A 17,493-nucleotide genomic window follows, 5' to 3' on the forward strand; every position below is an offset into this window, starting at 1 on the left:
ATGATTTTGGCAAGCATGTACTACACTGCACATGAAAGTAGTGCTGCCAATAATATTTACTACACATAATGTTCTCATAATGTGCTTCCCCTTTCCTTCTCATTCCACGCTTTTTATTTCTATTTCACTGCTTTCCCATTTCCACTTCACCCCAGAAAAGGATAAGGGAGAATTCTGTCTTTCTCTTAACGGGAGTGAAGAAACACACATAACGTGAATTTAAAAAAAAAAAAAAAGTGAGGTGCTGCTGTGACCACTTGACAGCGGGGTGGCTGTTGTGCCCCGAGGGTGAAGGTGAACCAAAGTGAAGAGGGGATGATGAGGAACTCACCGGGCTGTCAGACTGTTCAATGAGTTTGCGCTCCCACATCTTTAGACGCCGCTCTCTCTCCTTCAGCTCCTGCTCTTTAGTGCTCAGGTCTCTCTCCAGCTTCTTAAGTCTCTCGAGTGTCGCTTCAATCTCACACCTACACGGCGACAGAACAATGTCAACAAGTCACCAAATATCTCCACATTACTGGGATACAGTACATGAGATACTCTTGTGAAAAGACCAAAACCAACAATGTGTTAGTCCGTCTCTCAACACTTTCTGACTTCTCTACCCTGTTTGTAATACTCAGCACCGAGCCGAATGTTTCTATCGAAGATGTAAAACTTTAAAATCAAGTCAGAAATATATATTGCAAATCTACAATGTAAAAGTGTGGTTCTCTGTTGTGTTTTCAATCATTTTTGAGCAATAATGGAGGCACAGAGGAATAAACTAAATCAGACTACACAGACAATACTTTTTTAGCAAGACCAATTCATTGTCTCTTTCCTCCAGTTAAAAAAATAGAATATTATCAGACTTAAAAACAAGTGGCACAGCTAGAGTGCTGAGACAGTTACCACTGACACATAATACAGCATAAAAAACTCTTCTGTAAACAACCCAGTGATGCCCTGCAGTTAGAAGGTGATTAGATGCTTTGGATGCTCAGAACTGGACAATGTCTCGCGTTCATGCTGCGGAAGTTTGTTTTGCCCAGCAGGTGGGGCTGCACAGTGTGTCGAGGAAATCCACGCTGAGCTTCAGGCTCAACAAAAACTTTGTTCTCACACTCTCTTCTCACAAACCCACGTAATCCAGGCAGGAAAGCCCATTCTTACTGCTCCCAGTTCTCCCGGTTTCCTCCACCCTGACGCTTCCCACCTCAATACAATTTCCACTCTTGTTCCATTTCCCTAATAATTTGTTCTCTTGCTTCCCAGTTTCCTGACAGACTTTCTCGGCATTTCGTACCTCCCTGCCTCCTGCAACTTTTTCATACGTCAGACACGTTTATACTTCTGCAAACACACTCAAAATAAATAAACAAATTCTCTTTTTTTTCAACTCATCTTTCAAGGCTGTGTCTAAACTAATTCAGAGTGTAACACGAGACTTCTGTTTAGTCTTACAGATTTGATACTCATCTAATAGGACTCAATTTACATTTACCATCTTTACCAAGTAATTAACTGACATAAAACAAGATATTAACAAAGAGGCATTTTTAAGTATTGTTCAATGTAAAGAGACTGGATTTGACATGAAACTATGACTATGAGGTTAAAGTTGTGACTCTCAGCTTTTTTTTGAGGGTGTTTATCTACATCAGATGAACTACGTAGGAAGTTTCCTTTTCATACCGTACATACCACATAAGGGTAACAAGGGCTAACGATTGCTTCACTGCACACCCAATATGGATGTGAAAACTCTAACAAACATTCTTAAAACTTAACTTCCAACTCTTTAACCTCATAGTTACTGGCCAATTACCGGTGGCTCAAGGTAAGCCAAAATCATGAATAACAGTGTCCTAACACCTACTGCCTGCGCTGTATTCTGTATCTATTCCTGGGTAATGCACATCAGCTAACTGAGCAAAATAATAACAAGCACAACAAATCTCTCTGCTCCAGTCAACATAACACCTCATTGCCCTTTCTGGTGCTCCAAGCACCCACAAGCCTCTCCTCTTTCCACCATCAGCCAACTAAGATGATAGCATCCAACCTCTTGGGATAAAACAAACTTGCCTATCTGTGTCACACATTCTCCGTTTCTGTTTTCCAGCACTGAGATTCACTCCAACCTGCTTCACCTGCAGATGGCTGCCTGGACATGATGCCACCAGCTCAACTTCTGAGGAAAAACCTCAGAGCACAGACAAGCCCCGCCGAGAGGCAGACAGAGAATAAAGTAGCAGCTGAGACTCAGGCTGTGCTGAACATCACCAAACCTCCAGCTGCTCATACAGCCCAATTAAACACTTCTACTTGAAAAAGATGGTGATTATTTTTAGGGCCTTATGGGTAAAGAGAGGAAGTATATCCAGATGGATGATTCTTTGGAGGTTTTTATGCCTTTATGTAGCTATCAGTGTAATTATTAAAGATCTATATGCACGATCTCAACTCCTTTTTTGTATTTCACAGCCCCCATCAGCAACATTTCCACATCATTCTTTGAAAACAGTTGCACATTTCCTTAGGCTGAGGCAGTATATTGGTGGAAAAAAAGAGAGTTATAAGTACATTTACTTGGCCTGTAGAATGGCTGATCACATTACCTCCATTCAGCCTTGTTATGAAGAAAAGAGTTGCACTGTTCAGGAAGTTGGGTGTCATTAGACATGGACTCCAAAGTGGAGAGGATCTGCTTGAACATTGGCCTTTCCTAAATTGGCAGAAAAAAAAAAAAAATTGCTCTGTATCTGATTCCAGTGAAAACATACATATGTTGTTCAGTTGCATGCTAATGTAACTTAGTGGATCGCTCACTTTTGGTTCGGTTGCCCAACACTTTTTCATGAGCTCAGCAAAGCTGGCAGGACAGCCACTGGGGATGGTCAACCTCTGAAACAAACACAGAATCAGTTGTCAGGATGAAGGAGTGCTGATTTAATGGAATAGTTCAACATTTTGACAACACTTATTGACTTTCTTGTTGAGCGTTAGATCAGAGGATTGATATGAAGCTACAGCCAGCAGCCGCTTAGCTTAGCTTAGCATTAAGAGTGAAAACAGGTGGAAACAGCTAGCCTGGCTCTGTCCTGGTGTCTCAGGTGCTTGCCTTGAAGTCACTACACCTGGCCAGGAAATAGTCCCACACATGACTGTCCATAGAGCTGTAACTTACCATTTTTATACTTCAGTTTTTGTACGACATCAACAAACAAGAAGTAACTTGTCAAATACTGACCTTTATAGGTGCTTGTGGGCGTATTGTTATTGTTGGCGTTTTGTTGCGTTTGGACAGAGCTAAGCTAGCTGCTTACCTCTGTTTCCAGTCTTTATGCTAAGCTAAGCTAACAGGCTGCTTACTGTAGCTTCATATTTATCCCATAAAAATTAAAGTGTTTCTCCTCTGCAAGAAAGTGAATAAGTGTATTTCCCAAAGTGTTGAACTATTTCTTTAACTTTCAACAAGATAATTCACACCTATGACCCCAACAGGGACATAGACTTGAATCAAGTACTTTAAGGTAAATTGCACAGTTAGGAACTGTTCCTGACAGTATATACGTCAAGGGTCAATACTGTAAATATACATGTAATCACACAGTAGAATACCTCATTTTTCTCCACCACGAGCCAGGCCACTTGTAAGCCTTCCAGGCCTTTGAAGGGTATCTCACGGGTGAGCATTTCCCAAAGCACCTGTAACAGAAGTCATGAGCTATGGGTAGTAAACAAACAACATTGAAATACTGTAAAATGTTATGCATACATGTATATGTATGCACTGCCAGCACACAAAACAGCCAGTAATCGGTTGTTTTGCTCAACTGTGTGGTAGGCTTTCACAGTAAAAAAGTAGAAATACATAAATACCACTGAGCAGGTAAGTATGTTTTACCTGTTTATACAGTATGTGTATCCATATAAACATTAAAAACACTTGTCTGTCTCTCCCAGAAACCAAATGCAACATAAAAAATAGAGGAAATGATTCATTTTAGATTTCTAACACCCATTAAAAGACTGAAATGACGTACAATAACAGTACCCCCTTGATAAATTACGTTCTTTTCATTTGGCATTCAGCAGTGTCAGAAATAACAACCTGCGTTTACATCTCAAAAATATGAGATCATGAAAAGGTGGAGGAGAGACATTTTTTAAACACGCTAGACTCCTGCAGTATATGTGAACCATCTCTTTGTGTTTCTTCACTTGCCAGCTGCTTCTCATTACATGTATACACTTTACTGTAGAAATCAACTCCCCAGAAATGTGTTCGAGGGGTAAACTGCACACTTAAAATTGCAATCATTTTGCAGTACACCTGACATAAAAAGCACTTATGATTGCAATAACTTATATTGTATTGATTGCAATAACTTGTTGACTTGTAAAATCCCAGATAGATCTGAGGAAACGTAATCCAAAGGATTTTGTTAATACCTTAGAATTTCACATCAATACTTGAACTCTTGAATAACAGGGGCTGCAACATTAAAGTAAGCTAAAGGGGAACTGAAAATGGTTTCCATTTTGAAACAAATCTTCCAAATGTCTTGACAGAAAAAGACAGTTTCTAAGAAGCTGTACTCCTGCAAAGATCAAAATTCCTGCTACGGTCCACTTTAGCAGAGAAAGAAATGCAGAAATGAAAATATCAGTGGGACTGCCAGATGTTTTTTTTTTTTTAGCCATGAGTGACTTTAGTGCAATTTCTTCAAATATATTTGATTCAGTTAAAGAAGAGTTGAGTTTTAAGACTGAAATAAAAAGCATTCTTGTCTGTCAGATATTTTCTTTAAAAGCAGAAAAGCATTTTACAAATGGGTTCAAACTCGGTCAACTCAGGCTGTGAGTCTCATTGTTCTTTATTTAATGACACTATTTGTCGAACAATTGAAGACGAATTGACAGAAATCAACCAGCATGTATAAAACTTAGACTTAAGAATAAGAAAATTATCAGAAAAAGAACTTTGCTGCAAAGTCTGTGTGTGATTCTTAACTAACTCCTAACTGCAGCGAATTCTACTGTAAGTGTTTTGAAGGACTACAATTATGCCTACCCACAATACCCTCTTTCATGCACTAAATCAGCCAGTAGCAGGACTCCAGATGTTAGAGGTCAGGGCTGCATCACATCAGTCTTCACAACTTCATGCACACGTCATGATTAACCACTCATCAGTCACTGTATCCAACATTTTAAATGCTTCAGTATATTGCGAGAAGGAAGCTTATAAAAGATATGACCCTATGATAATTTTATATATTGACAATATCAGATATGCTACTTGGAATATTATTTATATATGTAAACTCTTCAATGAGTTAAAGAAGAGTATATTAACAATTTGAAAGACAAACTTGCAGTGTTTTATTGCCTTCTCTCACAGAAAGTTTTCAGTCTGTTTCACCTCTGATCAGCTGTGGTTAGAAGTGGGCTCTATTGCACTTGTAACCACATCCAGCAGTGAGTGCTAACAACACCCTGGATTACACCTCTACATCACTGCAGCAAGGTGAGAAATTCACAACCAGAGGTCAGAATAAAACTATAATAACAGGGAGTGTTTAGTTGCTCTTTAAGTGATAACCAAATATGTAATTTCTAGGTTTGTTTCTCTTTAAAAGACTTCAGATTTCTTGCATTTCACAGCCCGGCCAGTGTAAGTATTTCACTTTTTATAATTTATATCTGTGTATGTTTAATGTGTACATTGGGAAAAACTGATTTATTTATGCTGAACCATATGAATCGGAGGTTATTGTGGCTATTTGGGACAGACCTTAGGGTCATTGTTGGAAAGTCTGTGTCCTCTGCCTCTGTTCATCTAATGCAGCTGAAGATGAACACTTAGGAATGTTTATGCATTGCTCTTAAATGAAAAAAACCTGCATCAGATTTGCAACTATCCCTTCTTTTCTTTCTTGACACTCACCACACCATAGGAGAAGGTGTCACAGGTCTCAGACACAGGCAAGCTCTGGATCACCTCCGGAGCCATCCAGGGAAATGTGCCCACCAAGGACATGTGTGTTGTGTGGGTTAGAAACTTGGATGCTCCAAAATCACAGATCTGAAGTGATAAAAAACAGGGATGAGACAAATGTTGCAACTAAATCAAAATCCATAGCCACCTGTGATTGATGGACTTACTTATTATTGTATGTAATACATAAAAAAACAATGGAAGCTTGGATAATTTGCAAGTGTGCATATAAATGCTACAGATGTGGGTGTTTACTGTATTATAATCACATAATTTCCATTTTTTTAGTTTTTCACAGGTAAATTCAAGTTGGCACACTTTGCTCTTGATTCATTTCAGAAAATGTTACTCTGGGGGCTCCAGTAGCCTACTGGTTAAGATTATACCACATGACTGCAACGTCCGTGGCTCAATTCCAGCTGTGGACCTTTGTTGCATATGTTGCCTGTCTCCCTGCACTTTCAAATTGTCAAATAAAAAAAATAAAAATAAAAAAAAAAATGATGAAACATGCACCCTAGAGTTTGGATGTTCCTGAAGGGACTTCAAAAATCCTGCTTGATGTTTGGAGATTCTAAGGAGTTTTCCATAATATACCTCCTCTTTTTTAAACCTTTGATGTTGATAGTCCCATTTTGTCATGAGTTTTTGTTAAATCTCCTCTCTCTTGGCCTCATCCACCATCTAAGACACACCAGTAATGCTGTCAGGGGATTCTTGTACATGCTAAGTTAGTCACTGCCCTCTTGTGTCTATATACTGTAGGTAGATAACACACCAGTATATTTCATGCACATATTCTTTTCAAGTTCTGAGTTGAAATTTTCAGCTAACACAGCTTTTTCAGCAACATTTTCAGCTTCACAGATCTGGTTCATCGTGCAGCATTATGAATCTGAGATAAAACTCTACATATTAAAAACCTACCTTGAGAACTTTGTCTGCAGCTAAAACAACTGGAAGAGAAAATAGTATTTCAAATGTCAGTAAAAGTTGGCATTCTGTTCAGTAATATGAAGCATTCATATAAAAACTAATTCGTATGTATTTTGAAAACAGTAAATTTGTCACCATTTCTGGACTTCAGGTCTCTGTGGATCACCTTAACTGGGGCCTCTGAATGTAAGTAGTGCATTCCTGAAGGGGGAATAAAAAGAAGTTATTCCAGTGGAAACATACACACATTTCTTATCTGTTTCATACACTTCAAACACTCATTAGGTTTTTAAGGGCTCTGATTATTCACAAGATATCAATATTGTAGATCACAATATGTTATGAGTCTTACAGAAACTGTCTTTGACAAGACTGCTTGTGATTACTTTAGATATTATCTTCGAAACTGAAATTCTTAACATCAATACAGTCGTTCCTCAGAGTTCAATCTTACGTCTTGTCCTGTTTACGGTCTGCATTAATACCTAGGGTTATGTCAGCTAATCATTCTCAACATATGCATGCAGTTCATAATGTACAAATGCAGACATAATTTAACTTAACTAACTTAAATTTTAATTTAAAATATGGTAAATGTAATTTTCTGTTACAATTAGACCCTGTCTAATACATCAGCCAGGTTGATATTATTGGCTGATTAGATTGGCGGCTTATCAAAGATATATACAACAAGAACTTGCAGTACAGAAATACATTAAAAGATATGTTTGAGGTGATTTATAAAAGGTGTCATAATTACATAGTTTGTCCACCAGAGAGCTCTGACAAGTTTATTTTTTTAACCTGTAAAGTGTCCTGCTCAGCACACATCTGGGTCACACTTCTTTTCTAACTATTTTAGAGGATCCTTAGTTAGATGAAAAGATCAACACCACTCTTGCATCAATTTACAATTCAAAGCTGAAGTCAGGATGCGATTAGTTTAGCTTAGCTTAGTAAGGCTGGAAGCAGGTGGAAACCGCTAGCCTGGCTCTGTTCAGAGATAACAGAATCTGCCTTCCGACACCTCTAAAGCTCACGACAAAAATGTCAACTTGTGGTTTTATGTGGGGTTTTCTTGGGTGTGAACAGTAACTTCCTGGAGTCTATTCTGGTCACCTGACAATTATTATGACTGTAATGACTCGTTTACTTAGTTAGTAAGCTTTAGAGGTGCTGGTAAGTGGATTTTTTTTTAGATATAAGAGTGGTACAGATCTTCATCTAACTCTCAACAAGAAAGCAAAAAATCTCAAACTATTTCTTTAAAAGAACAAATATTGGTCTATACATCATCAGCCTCGACAATCCAGTATCAGTCAGGCTATACTGTAGTTGCAAAAATGTTTTATCTTTGAACCAACTGTTACCTGTTGTACCATAAAAAGGTGAGCTTGCTCTCAGTGACTTACCTTTATACAAACAATGTTAATTCGATAAGATCTCTTCACTAATATAATCAAAGAGATAAACTAATGTCAATTTTACCTCGAGCAATCTCCGCAGCCCAGGTCATAATCTGCCCCATGTCCATTTCCTCACTCTCATTGCTGGACAGGTAATCATACAGTGATCCACCGCTTGCATACTCTGTGGAGAAACATGATTAAGTTGAATGATACTAAAATATAAAAAAAATGTGTGACTGTAGACTGCCTTACAGTCACAAAACTGTTCTCCTGAGGGTGTTGCATGAAACACATGAGTGCAGTATGTGGGAGCATTACGTGAAAACAATTGAAGACTGAAATTGTGCCAGACGACTCCTGGAGGCCAGTTGACAGTGTCTTGTTTACAGATTGCTGCTGTCACTGACCTGTCACTGTGGATGAGCTCAATTTATCATAATGTAACTGTGAACACACTGAGGCCCCCACTGCTCCCTCAGAAACCCAAAAGACAAGTTGTCAAATCCCGCTTTGTTTTAAAAAGTATAAACCTGACATTAGTGAACCTTATGGACCTTGACAATCATGTATCTTTTAGTAAAATCCCCATCACGAGACTACCAAGACATAAAGATAAAGCTTTGATAAAGCCTTTCTGAATGAAAGACATACAGAGTGGGCAAACATTTCTATGTGTAGACTATCCTATAAAGTTAAATGATCGGATAAAAATAAAGCAGCACCAGCTAAAACAGCAGGAAACATCTGTTTGTGCATAATTACCCAATCAGGGTAATGTAAACATGCACAGACACCAGGATAGGAGTTTAATTAACACACACATTAACACTGTTATGAATGAGTCTATACTTTGTTTTTTTCAAGCTTGTTTTGTAGATACAATAAAGTTCAGCTCACGTCACACGTATGAGCAAGCGAAGACCTGTCTGTTTCTGTACTTTGGACCTGAATACGTTCACCCACATTCCATAGATAATATGACTACTGGGCTGGTCTGATGTAAAACTGCACTTTCATTTTAGTCTCAGAGTGAATAACTTCTAAAGTCACACAGGAGTTTTAATTGTCTTGTGTGAAACAGCCTTGCAGGGTGTGTCAGAGTTTAATGTACTTTTGTTCCAAATTAATAACTAACCTTCATTCATTAGGTTTATGAGGCTGCTGAGTGACAGCAGTAATTGTTGAGCTCTTGCTGGTCAACAGACAAAAAAAAGGTCTCTAAAATAAGATGTAGGTGTTGGCTGTTAGAAAGAGGCGACTGCCCAGCTTGATGCTGTACTGTATGTCAACAAACAGAAAATTTATAACAGAGTAGATGAATGTTGGACATTGTCAGGATGGCCATAAACACTGCCCTGTATGTTCTGCTGTGATAAATATAGACACCAATTGGTTCCTTGACAACAAAAGCTTTCTGTTTCACATCTGCAAAATACTGCAGCGGCTGCTAGGTTGTCATGTATTGTATTTATTTTTATCGGGACAGAGTACAGTTTTAAACATATATGATGCACTGCACCAAAGTTAGCTCAAAGCTAATTTACATCTGCAGTCCCCCACAATCAAAGAATACAAACAGCACAACAACAAACAGTACAAAGCAAAAAACACACAGAACACATTATACAAAATACAAAGCTACACACAATAGCACATTACATACACCCGCAATGGCAACTTGAAATTAATAATGTCAACTAATAATGTCATATTAAAAGCAATACTACCTGCGTTATTGAGAAGAACATAGAAGAGACATGCTTTTTGCACAGTGTTCAGGTGCACTTCTGCTAGTGCTGCTCTAAAACTGCAACACAAGTGCAGACACTGAGTGCAGATTTGATCTGACAGTTTAATACTCTCGGTGTCGGTCCAAACGAAGAGAGATCTGCTCCTGTTGTGTCAGCTGATTCACAGCTCGAGAATATGCAGAGGTGCAAAAGTTTTGACCATAACCAGTAAGAAGTCTCACATAGTCTCATAAAGTTGTGTGAAGGTAAGATGATGACAACTATACACACACTGACAGAGCTTCTATAAATAAATCACCCAATCATACCAAATTAACTCTCTCTCACTCTTATGTTGTTGCAACTATTGAGTTGTTGTTGAATCTGTTAGCGTGGTGCTTTAAACGATATCAGCAATTTTTCAGCTTTTTTTAAAACAACAGTCAGGTGCCCAAATGAACATTGAAACAGGGTTTTCTTGCTGTAATCATTCCTCCTGTTCATACTAACTATTAAAAGATGCCTCCCTAATATGCTTTGAATGTAAGAGACAGGGGCCAAAATCCACTCATTCTTCTGTGCAAAAAATGTGTTCAAACATTTTTCTGAAGCTAATATGAGGCTTCAGCTGTCTACATCTGTCAAATCAAGTAGATATATTCCAGTTGCAGTCCACTCCAAGTTGCAGCCTTTTCTGTACCAATATCCCTCTTTTTGTTACTTTTCCTCCACTGCAGCTCAACACGGAAACACTGTCCAAGGAGAAAGAATTCTGCACTAAAAAGGCTTCAACTTTCAAAGATTACTACTTGATTCAACTAATTTGGACATCTGAAGCTTCATGTAAGCTTCAAATAAACTTTTAAATACATGTTTGCACAAAATGAGGATTGTACATTTTGTCCCTCATCATTTACATTGAAGGCGCTTTAGGGAAGAGATCTTCTGATGATCCGTATGAGCAGGAAAAATGATTACAGCATGTATAACCAAATTTTCCATCACGGGAAAATAAAGATTAACCTGACTTGAATTGACCTGACATGTTTTCCACTGCTGTCTTATTTACTGTAAGCTAATAATTTGAGCACTCCATTTAACTTGTTTGGGATCCATCACAGTGAAGATTATGCCCACTGCGAGTTTTGTTAGTTATATAACTGTTGTGTAGTAATGTGGTGCAAAAATCAGTCTGTGCATTCAACTGCAATACCATACAATGACAGCTTAACTTGATAACTGAACATAATCGTAGACATCATGTTCACTGTGATGGCTTTTTTTAAATACACTTCATGGTTCTCTATTTACAGTCAACAGCCTTATCCTCACTTTAGCCCCTCCTTCTCCACCCCCAGTCCCTCCTACATGACCCTCCAGGGCTCCCAGATCACAGGAGTTTAAGATGAACTGAAGAAAAACATAAATCCAGGTAAAAGCAGATACATGCAAATAAGTATATCAACTACATATATGAGTAAATGGGTTTTTTTCAATCAATTTATCTTTTAAATTCTGGGAGAATTTGTACTCTACAGTATATGAATGTATGTAACACACCATGAGCTTCTGCATAAATGTTTCCCAAACATACTGATATAGTAATATAAATTCAGTTTATACCATATTCTCTCAATACAATTCTGAGATTTGATAGTGTTGTTTTACTTATGTACATTGAGAACTTTAAGCAGTTGTATCGTAGTACTTTACACACCTTTAGTTGTTTGTCTAAGAGAGAGTTCCTGTAGAGTTTGAATGCACTTTTTGCAAAGTTCTTTAGACAAAAGTGTCTGCACATGAATGTTATGTAAAATGTTATGTTTTATTGTTCAAGGACATTGGGTCTGCACATTAGAAAAACAGCAACACCCCTGATTATGGCAAAGAAACAAATCGCAGTTTTTTTCTATATTAGGTTACACGTCATAAACATTTGACTTACCGAGGACAGATGTGACCTTGTGAGGCTTATATTTATTGTTTTCAGTGACCAAAGGAACAAAGAAGATCTTGTCAGCTGCACTAAGAGACGCTTTGTATTGTCTACATGATGAAAGGAGGTGATACTCCCCGTTCAGGATGTGAGTCTGGGCTGTTACATTTTTACTGACTGTTTTCCTTTAAGAGAAGGCAATCTTTGTAGCGATGTAGACAAGACATTAAAAATATATGACCTGGGGGTAGTCACTAGGTTTGTCAAACATGCAGTAATCAATGTCCAAGATGTTTAATAATGTCACAGTCAAACAGAAACTGTATTTCTTCATATATGAAAAGAGGCTCAGAAGTTCAGCCTCTGATGTAGAGTAAATATATTAAGAGCCTTTAACGCAGCTCCACATCTAAATGTAGCTTTTTGTACTAAACTGCTGCTCTAGGGCCGCCTCGTGGACGTATAGCTGGTGATGCTCTGTTTGTTGTTTCAATATAAACTGCCTCTTTTGTTTGGCTTTCCAGCAAGACCGTTTTAAGTTGTACTACTGCAAATAAAGTCTCAACAGCAAATAGTGTTGAAACAGTTGGTCAATTTTTTGATTAGTTGATTAGCAGAAATTTTATTTTGATAACTGATTAAATGTTTAATTCATTTATCAAACAAAAATGTCAAACATTTGATGTTTCCAGCTTCTCAAATGTCTTTTTGCTTCATATCAGTGTAAACTGAATATATTTGGGTTTGGACTGTCGGGGACACCCAGTATCTTGAGTTCCACCATTTACAGACATCATGTAGACGAAACTATTAGCAGATTATAACAGATTTATCAATAAAGTAATTGTTAATATATACAATTAATCAATTAATTAATTAGTCAATTGACAGAAAATTTACAGATTTTATCGATAACCCCTTACTAACCCCTTCCAAGCATGTAAGAGAACCTACAGTGGCTGCAAAACTCATGAAAAATGTGAAAGGCCCTCTCTAGAGCCAGTGTTCGGTTTGTCCATTATGGGCTACTGTAGAAACATGGCGGTGCAACATGGCAGCCTCCATGGAAGGGCACCCGCTCCCTATGTAGATATAAAGGGCTCTAAGGTAACGAAAACACAATGATTCTTATTTTCAGGTGATTATACACTAATTAAAACATACTTATGAATATTATATTCCATTTCTGCCGAGTCCGTTCCGCTAGATGCCACTAAATTCTACAAACTGCACCTTTAAAATTATTTCTTAAAATTATTGTTAATTAAATAATTTGGAGGTTTTGGACTGTTTGTTGAATAAAACAAGACATTGGATGATGTTACTTAGAGCTCCAGGATATTGTGATCATCGTTTTACATTGTTTTACGATGTTTGATACCAAATGAGGAATCTATTAATCGAGAACAGATTAACCGATACTGAAAACAATTGTTAGTTGCAGCCCTAGTAATCTGTGTAGTAACGTAGCAATAACTTGTGATTTGGAGCACCATCTGGACAGCAGACAGTATGTCGGTACAAATTAAGATAAGCGTCAACATTCCTTTACTTCCAACACCTCCCAGTTCATCAACAAAAGGAAACAAACAACAAACAAACAAACATTTTGACCAAATAATCCTGTTGATAGTCTAAAATCCAAATGCAGATGTTTATCATTACAGTATATAGCAGAGATCAACACTATTACAATGAGAAACTCATATTAAATCTCCACAGGACGACCTCTACTCTCCTGCCAGATGAAAGTTTATCCAGAGGCATCAAGGCCTTCTTGTTTTCTGAAGTTTACTGCTGCTTTAGAGGCTGCTTTGCTCCTCTCAGCTTCTAACCTAGACACAAAAAAACAGGGGCACACAACTACGTACTGCATCAATGTGTGCACTTCCTGAACCTTCTGTCATTCACTAATGCTTCCATAGAAACCTCTGAACCATTCAGTGTTGAGCAAACCGTGCAACTGGCGCAAACAGATTTCAGCTGCTGCGTTTTCCAACATGATGTGATCCAGTAGATCTGCTTTATGCTGCTTAATAATGAGATATAATTTTTAAAAAACTTACCAGTGACAATCCCATAGTTGGGAGCCTCAACAATGGCGCCATAAAACTGGATGATGTTACGGTGGCTGAGGACGCTGAGGATTTCAGCCTGAGCAAGAAGACAACATAAAAGGTTTCTATACAAAAGTCTGCGAATCAGTGTATAAAGAAAAAACAGAGTGTACAGTATGTAAAGTAATTAAAGTAAGTACTGGCCGAGAAAGATCATTGTGAAACCAGAAAGAACAGAAACCCGACAAAACCAATTCATTTAACTGTAGCCAAACACTATAATTAAATGAACAATTGCTTCAAGTGTGAAAGGATTACATTATTATTTTCAGTGAACAATCATCTCTCCAACACTTGAGTGAAATTGAATGGATATCTGTGATCTTTTAGACTTTCATAGAAGAAACGATGAATAATTTTCTGAACATCCCATCACAAGGCCAACAAATGTAATACAATTTCCCTGAAAACATTTCAAAGATAATTATTTTTTTGTCTTTAAGATAATGAGCCCGTGCTTTGAAAGAAGTTTCAAGAACAGTGTGTGTTGTAACTGGGCCAAATACATCCTCTCATTTGGCAATAATGTTTCTTTTGCAGCACAATCCTCAGAGTGGGGGAGTATAATGACCATGAGTGATGAGTACAGAAGTCACCACATCCTGTTAAATGGGGTAGCAATTAAAGTGATTACTATACTGACAATTAAAAAAGTATATGAAAAGCCCAAGCAATTATGACTCCTACCTCGTTCTCAATCTTGAGCAGTTTTTTCACCGCCACCTCTTTGTCCTGGGAGATCCACCTGGCTCGGTACACACTCCCAAAGCTGCCGCCGCCGCAGTTCTCGTAGAAGAGGATGTCATCGAACTTGATTTGCACGAAGGAGGCGCTATGAGACGACATCTCATAATGACACTCAGCACCGACTCAGCTTCTGGAGGATCACAAGGGAGGGAGGAAGTCTGGTTTGCTCAACAAAGGTAAAAGAAACTCCTGTGGTGCGAGACACTTCAAAGATTGAGAGGTTAGACGGGACTCCAGCGTGACCCGAAAAGAAGCTGCTGTGCCATTAGCTGATTCTGCATGCGGTGTCAGTGTAATATGCCCGGTTTGACCGTCATCTGTCGCTTTGTCTACTCCACACACAGTCCTCATCATCAGTACCAGTAAGCAATGAGCTCAGGGTCCAGACTCTGCTTGTATAAGGACGATGGCATGCCTGGTATGCTGTGATCATGCAGCCAAAGTCACAGACTATTCCAGCACAGCCTACTGTGTTCAGTACAAGTAAGGCCACATGTAGAGAGAGAGAGAAGCACAAGTGTCATAGCAGAAAAAAGTGTGTGATGTTAACTGTCTGTTTTAAGACCAAAACCTGGAAAACCCCCTTCATATTATCTTTATCTGTCACCTTCAAAAGTGGCTCTTCCTATCTGCATAAAGGCCACATATGCGGTATTTATGTGAGCCAGGGTTAGAAATATAACGCTTCCACACAGATTGATTATGCCATCCTTTCTGTTTGTCCGTAACAGCATAAAAGCATCTTGTAAAGAAGTAATTCCATCATTACAGGAAATTGTAGCTCTGTTATTGTTCATTTACAGCTGAGCAATTACGGCTTTTAAAAGGCTGTTACCTGGGTCTTCATTGGGATTGCTATCCATCCCAGCGGGAAATGCCTCCATTGTCACAGAGGGGAGCCATTGCTTTCTGCTGATTTACTTGTATTCATGCTATACTTAGCCTCACACCAATCTGCTCAGTGGACCAGCCCCCACAGTATTGTCTGTCCACTCAAGACGCCAGGGTTACTGGGATATGGTAGCACTCCTCCCTGCCAGTTCTCGCTTAATAGCAAACACTGCAACAATAAGGGCCTGATAGCCATATGTCAAACCGCAGGTAGTTACTGTGATCAAAACTAAATGAAAAATTAATTACACAAAGCGGTGACCTGCCAGCTTCCATTTCACATCTTCACAGTCAGCAGCGTGGTAATATCCAAAAACAGGGCTATCACATGTTGATGCACAATCTTAAACACTAACCATTGAATTTACAGCGTATGAGAAATGTATTTTGAAATCTGGGTTGCTTAGATCAGTGGTTCTCATAGTGGGGTCTGGGGACCCCCAGGGGTCCTTGAGAGGGTTCCAGGGGGTCCTCAGTAAAAAGGGGAATAATTGATTATCATTATAATTCCATCCATGATAGGGCTGGGTGATATGGACAAAATCAAATATCACAATGTTTTTGAGCAACTACCTCAATATCGATATTGTGAGAATATCATAGGGATGATTATTTTGCTTTCACAAAACACAATGAGATTTCTGATAAATAATCATCAGTAATGTGGATATAATGACCAAGTAGGTAAAGGCAAATAATAGAACAGCTGGAACAGTCTGGTAAGTTCAGAAAATTACATCACTTTACTGTAATAAAGCCTATAAAACCAGGAAAAGACAACACTCATGCCATATCACGATATTACAATATCCAAAATCTAAGACGATATCTAGTCTCATATCACAATATAGATATAATATCAATATATTGCTCAGCCCTAATCCATAAGTAACACAATGACAGCATGTATGACTATTTTATCCATGGGTTTCACACATTTTCTGTAATAAAACATCTAAAAGCAAAAATCTTATCAGATGGGGACCCTTGGACATGATCTTATCAAATGGGGGTCTAATTTTTGTCAGTTTAGGGGTCCTTAAAAAAGCTTGAGAACCACTGTCTTATATAACTGGGAATATAATGCATTATGAACATTTAAGAATATTTTACCATGAAAAGGCATAAAGCAGAGTTCACTACAAGATTAGGGCTAAAAATATCATTAGATTATGTCTAAGCGACCCTTGAGAAATACACAGTTTTCTCTGTGTGATCGTAAGAAACCTTAAAACAACAGTAAACCAACAAACATCCTGTTTAGTCTGAACCAAATGCATCCTTGTAAAATCAACAGGAAGTGAGTATGACTATAAGAGAAACTTTTCATGCACCATAGACTATGTACGCTGTACATATGGATGCCACTAAAGCTACCAGCACGCACTTAACTTTGACTCTCAGTCACATTACCAACATACATACCGACATTAAATGTGAGGTTTCCGGCTTCAAAGCGGGCCGTGGGTGCAGGTTACACCGCGCAAGAGATAAACTTACAGTGAGAAAAACTGATAAATTTTGAGTTCCGGAAAATCTCGTGATGTTTTCGATTTCTTCACTGAGTTCACGGTGGTTTTACTGGTTGCACAACTTGTTCTTACAGCCGCCTGAGTAGTTTTACCAGTGAACTGGCCTCTGTCCAGCCACAATCCTGATGACAACAGCTCCCCCCACTGGATTAAAGTAGACACACTCCATGGCTCTTTGCTGTTTATTGCACATGTCCTGGGACCGC

At 38.4% G+C, this 17,493-nt stretch overlaps 1 protein-coding gene and 1 long non-coding RNA gene across 3 annotated transcripts in view; one reads left to right on the top strand and one right to left on the bottom strand.

Annotated features, from left to right (window-relative positions):
* The window catches only part of LOC122992836, a 13,541-nt gene extending 10,946 nt beyond the window's left edge, over window positions 1–2,595 (top strand). The window contains exon 3 of the long non-coding RNA XR_006406150.1: window positions 2,108–2,595. This is a non-coding gene — a long non-coding RNA (uncharacterized LOC122992836). The remainder of the gene's footprint in view (window positions 1–2,107) is intronic.
* zak (sterile alpha motif and leucine zipper containing kinase AZK) overlaps window positions 1–17,420 on the bottom strand; it is a 25,289-nt gene extending 7,869 nt beyond the window's left edge. The window contains exons 1-11 of one of the 2 annotated variants that reach the window (XM_044366800.1): window positions 17,181–17,420; window positions 14,805–14,994; window positions 14,067–14,154; window positions 8,414–8,515; window positions 7,061–7,126; window positions 6,917–6,945; window positions 5,939–6,076; window positions 3,607–3,693; window positions 2,815–2,889; window positions 2,604–2,710; window positions 332–467 (exon numbers count right to left, since the gene is read on the bottom strand). In XM_044366800.1, the coding sequence (XP_044222735.1) occupies window positions 332–467; window positions 2,604–2,710; window positions 2,815–2,889; window positions 3,607–3,693; window positions 5,939–6,076; window positions 6,917–6,945; window positions 7,061–7,126; window positions 8,414–8,515; window positions 14,067–14,154; window positions 14,805–14,963 (987 nt within the window). In that variant the 5' untranslated portion in view covers window positions 14,964–14,994; window positions 17,181–17,420. The remainder of the gene's footprint in view (window positions 1–331; window positions 468–2,603; window positions 2,711–2,814; window positions 2,890–3,606; window positions 3,694–5,938; window positions 6,077–6,916; window positions 6,946–7,060; window positions 7,127–8,413; window positions 8,516–14,066; window positions 14,155–14,804; window positions 14,995–17,180) is intronic. The other variant, XM_044366801.1, reaches the window with a different exon arrangement.
* Window positions 17,421–17,493: the final 73 nt, after the last annotated feature.

The sequence above is a fragment of the Thunnus albacares genome, chromosome 11 (assembly GCF_914725855.1).
Source record: "Thunnus albacares chromosome 11, fThuAlb1.1, whole genome shotgun sequence".
Lineage (NCBI taxonomy): Eukaryota > Metazoa > Chordata > Actinopteri > Scombriformes > Scombridae > Thunnus > Thunnus albacares.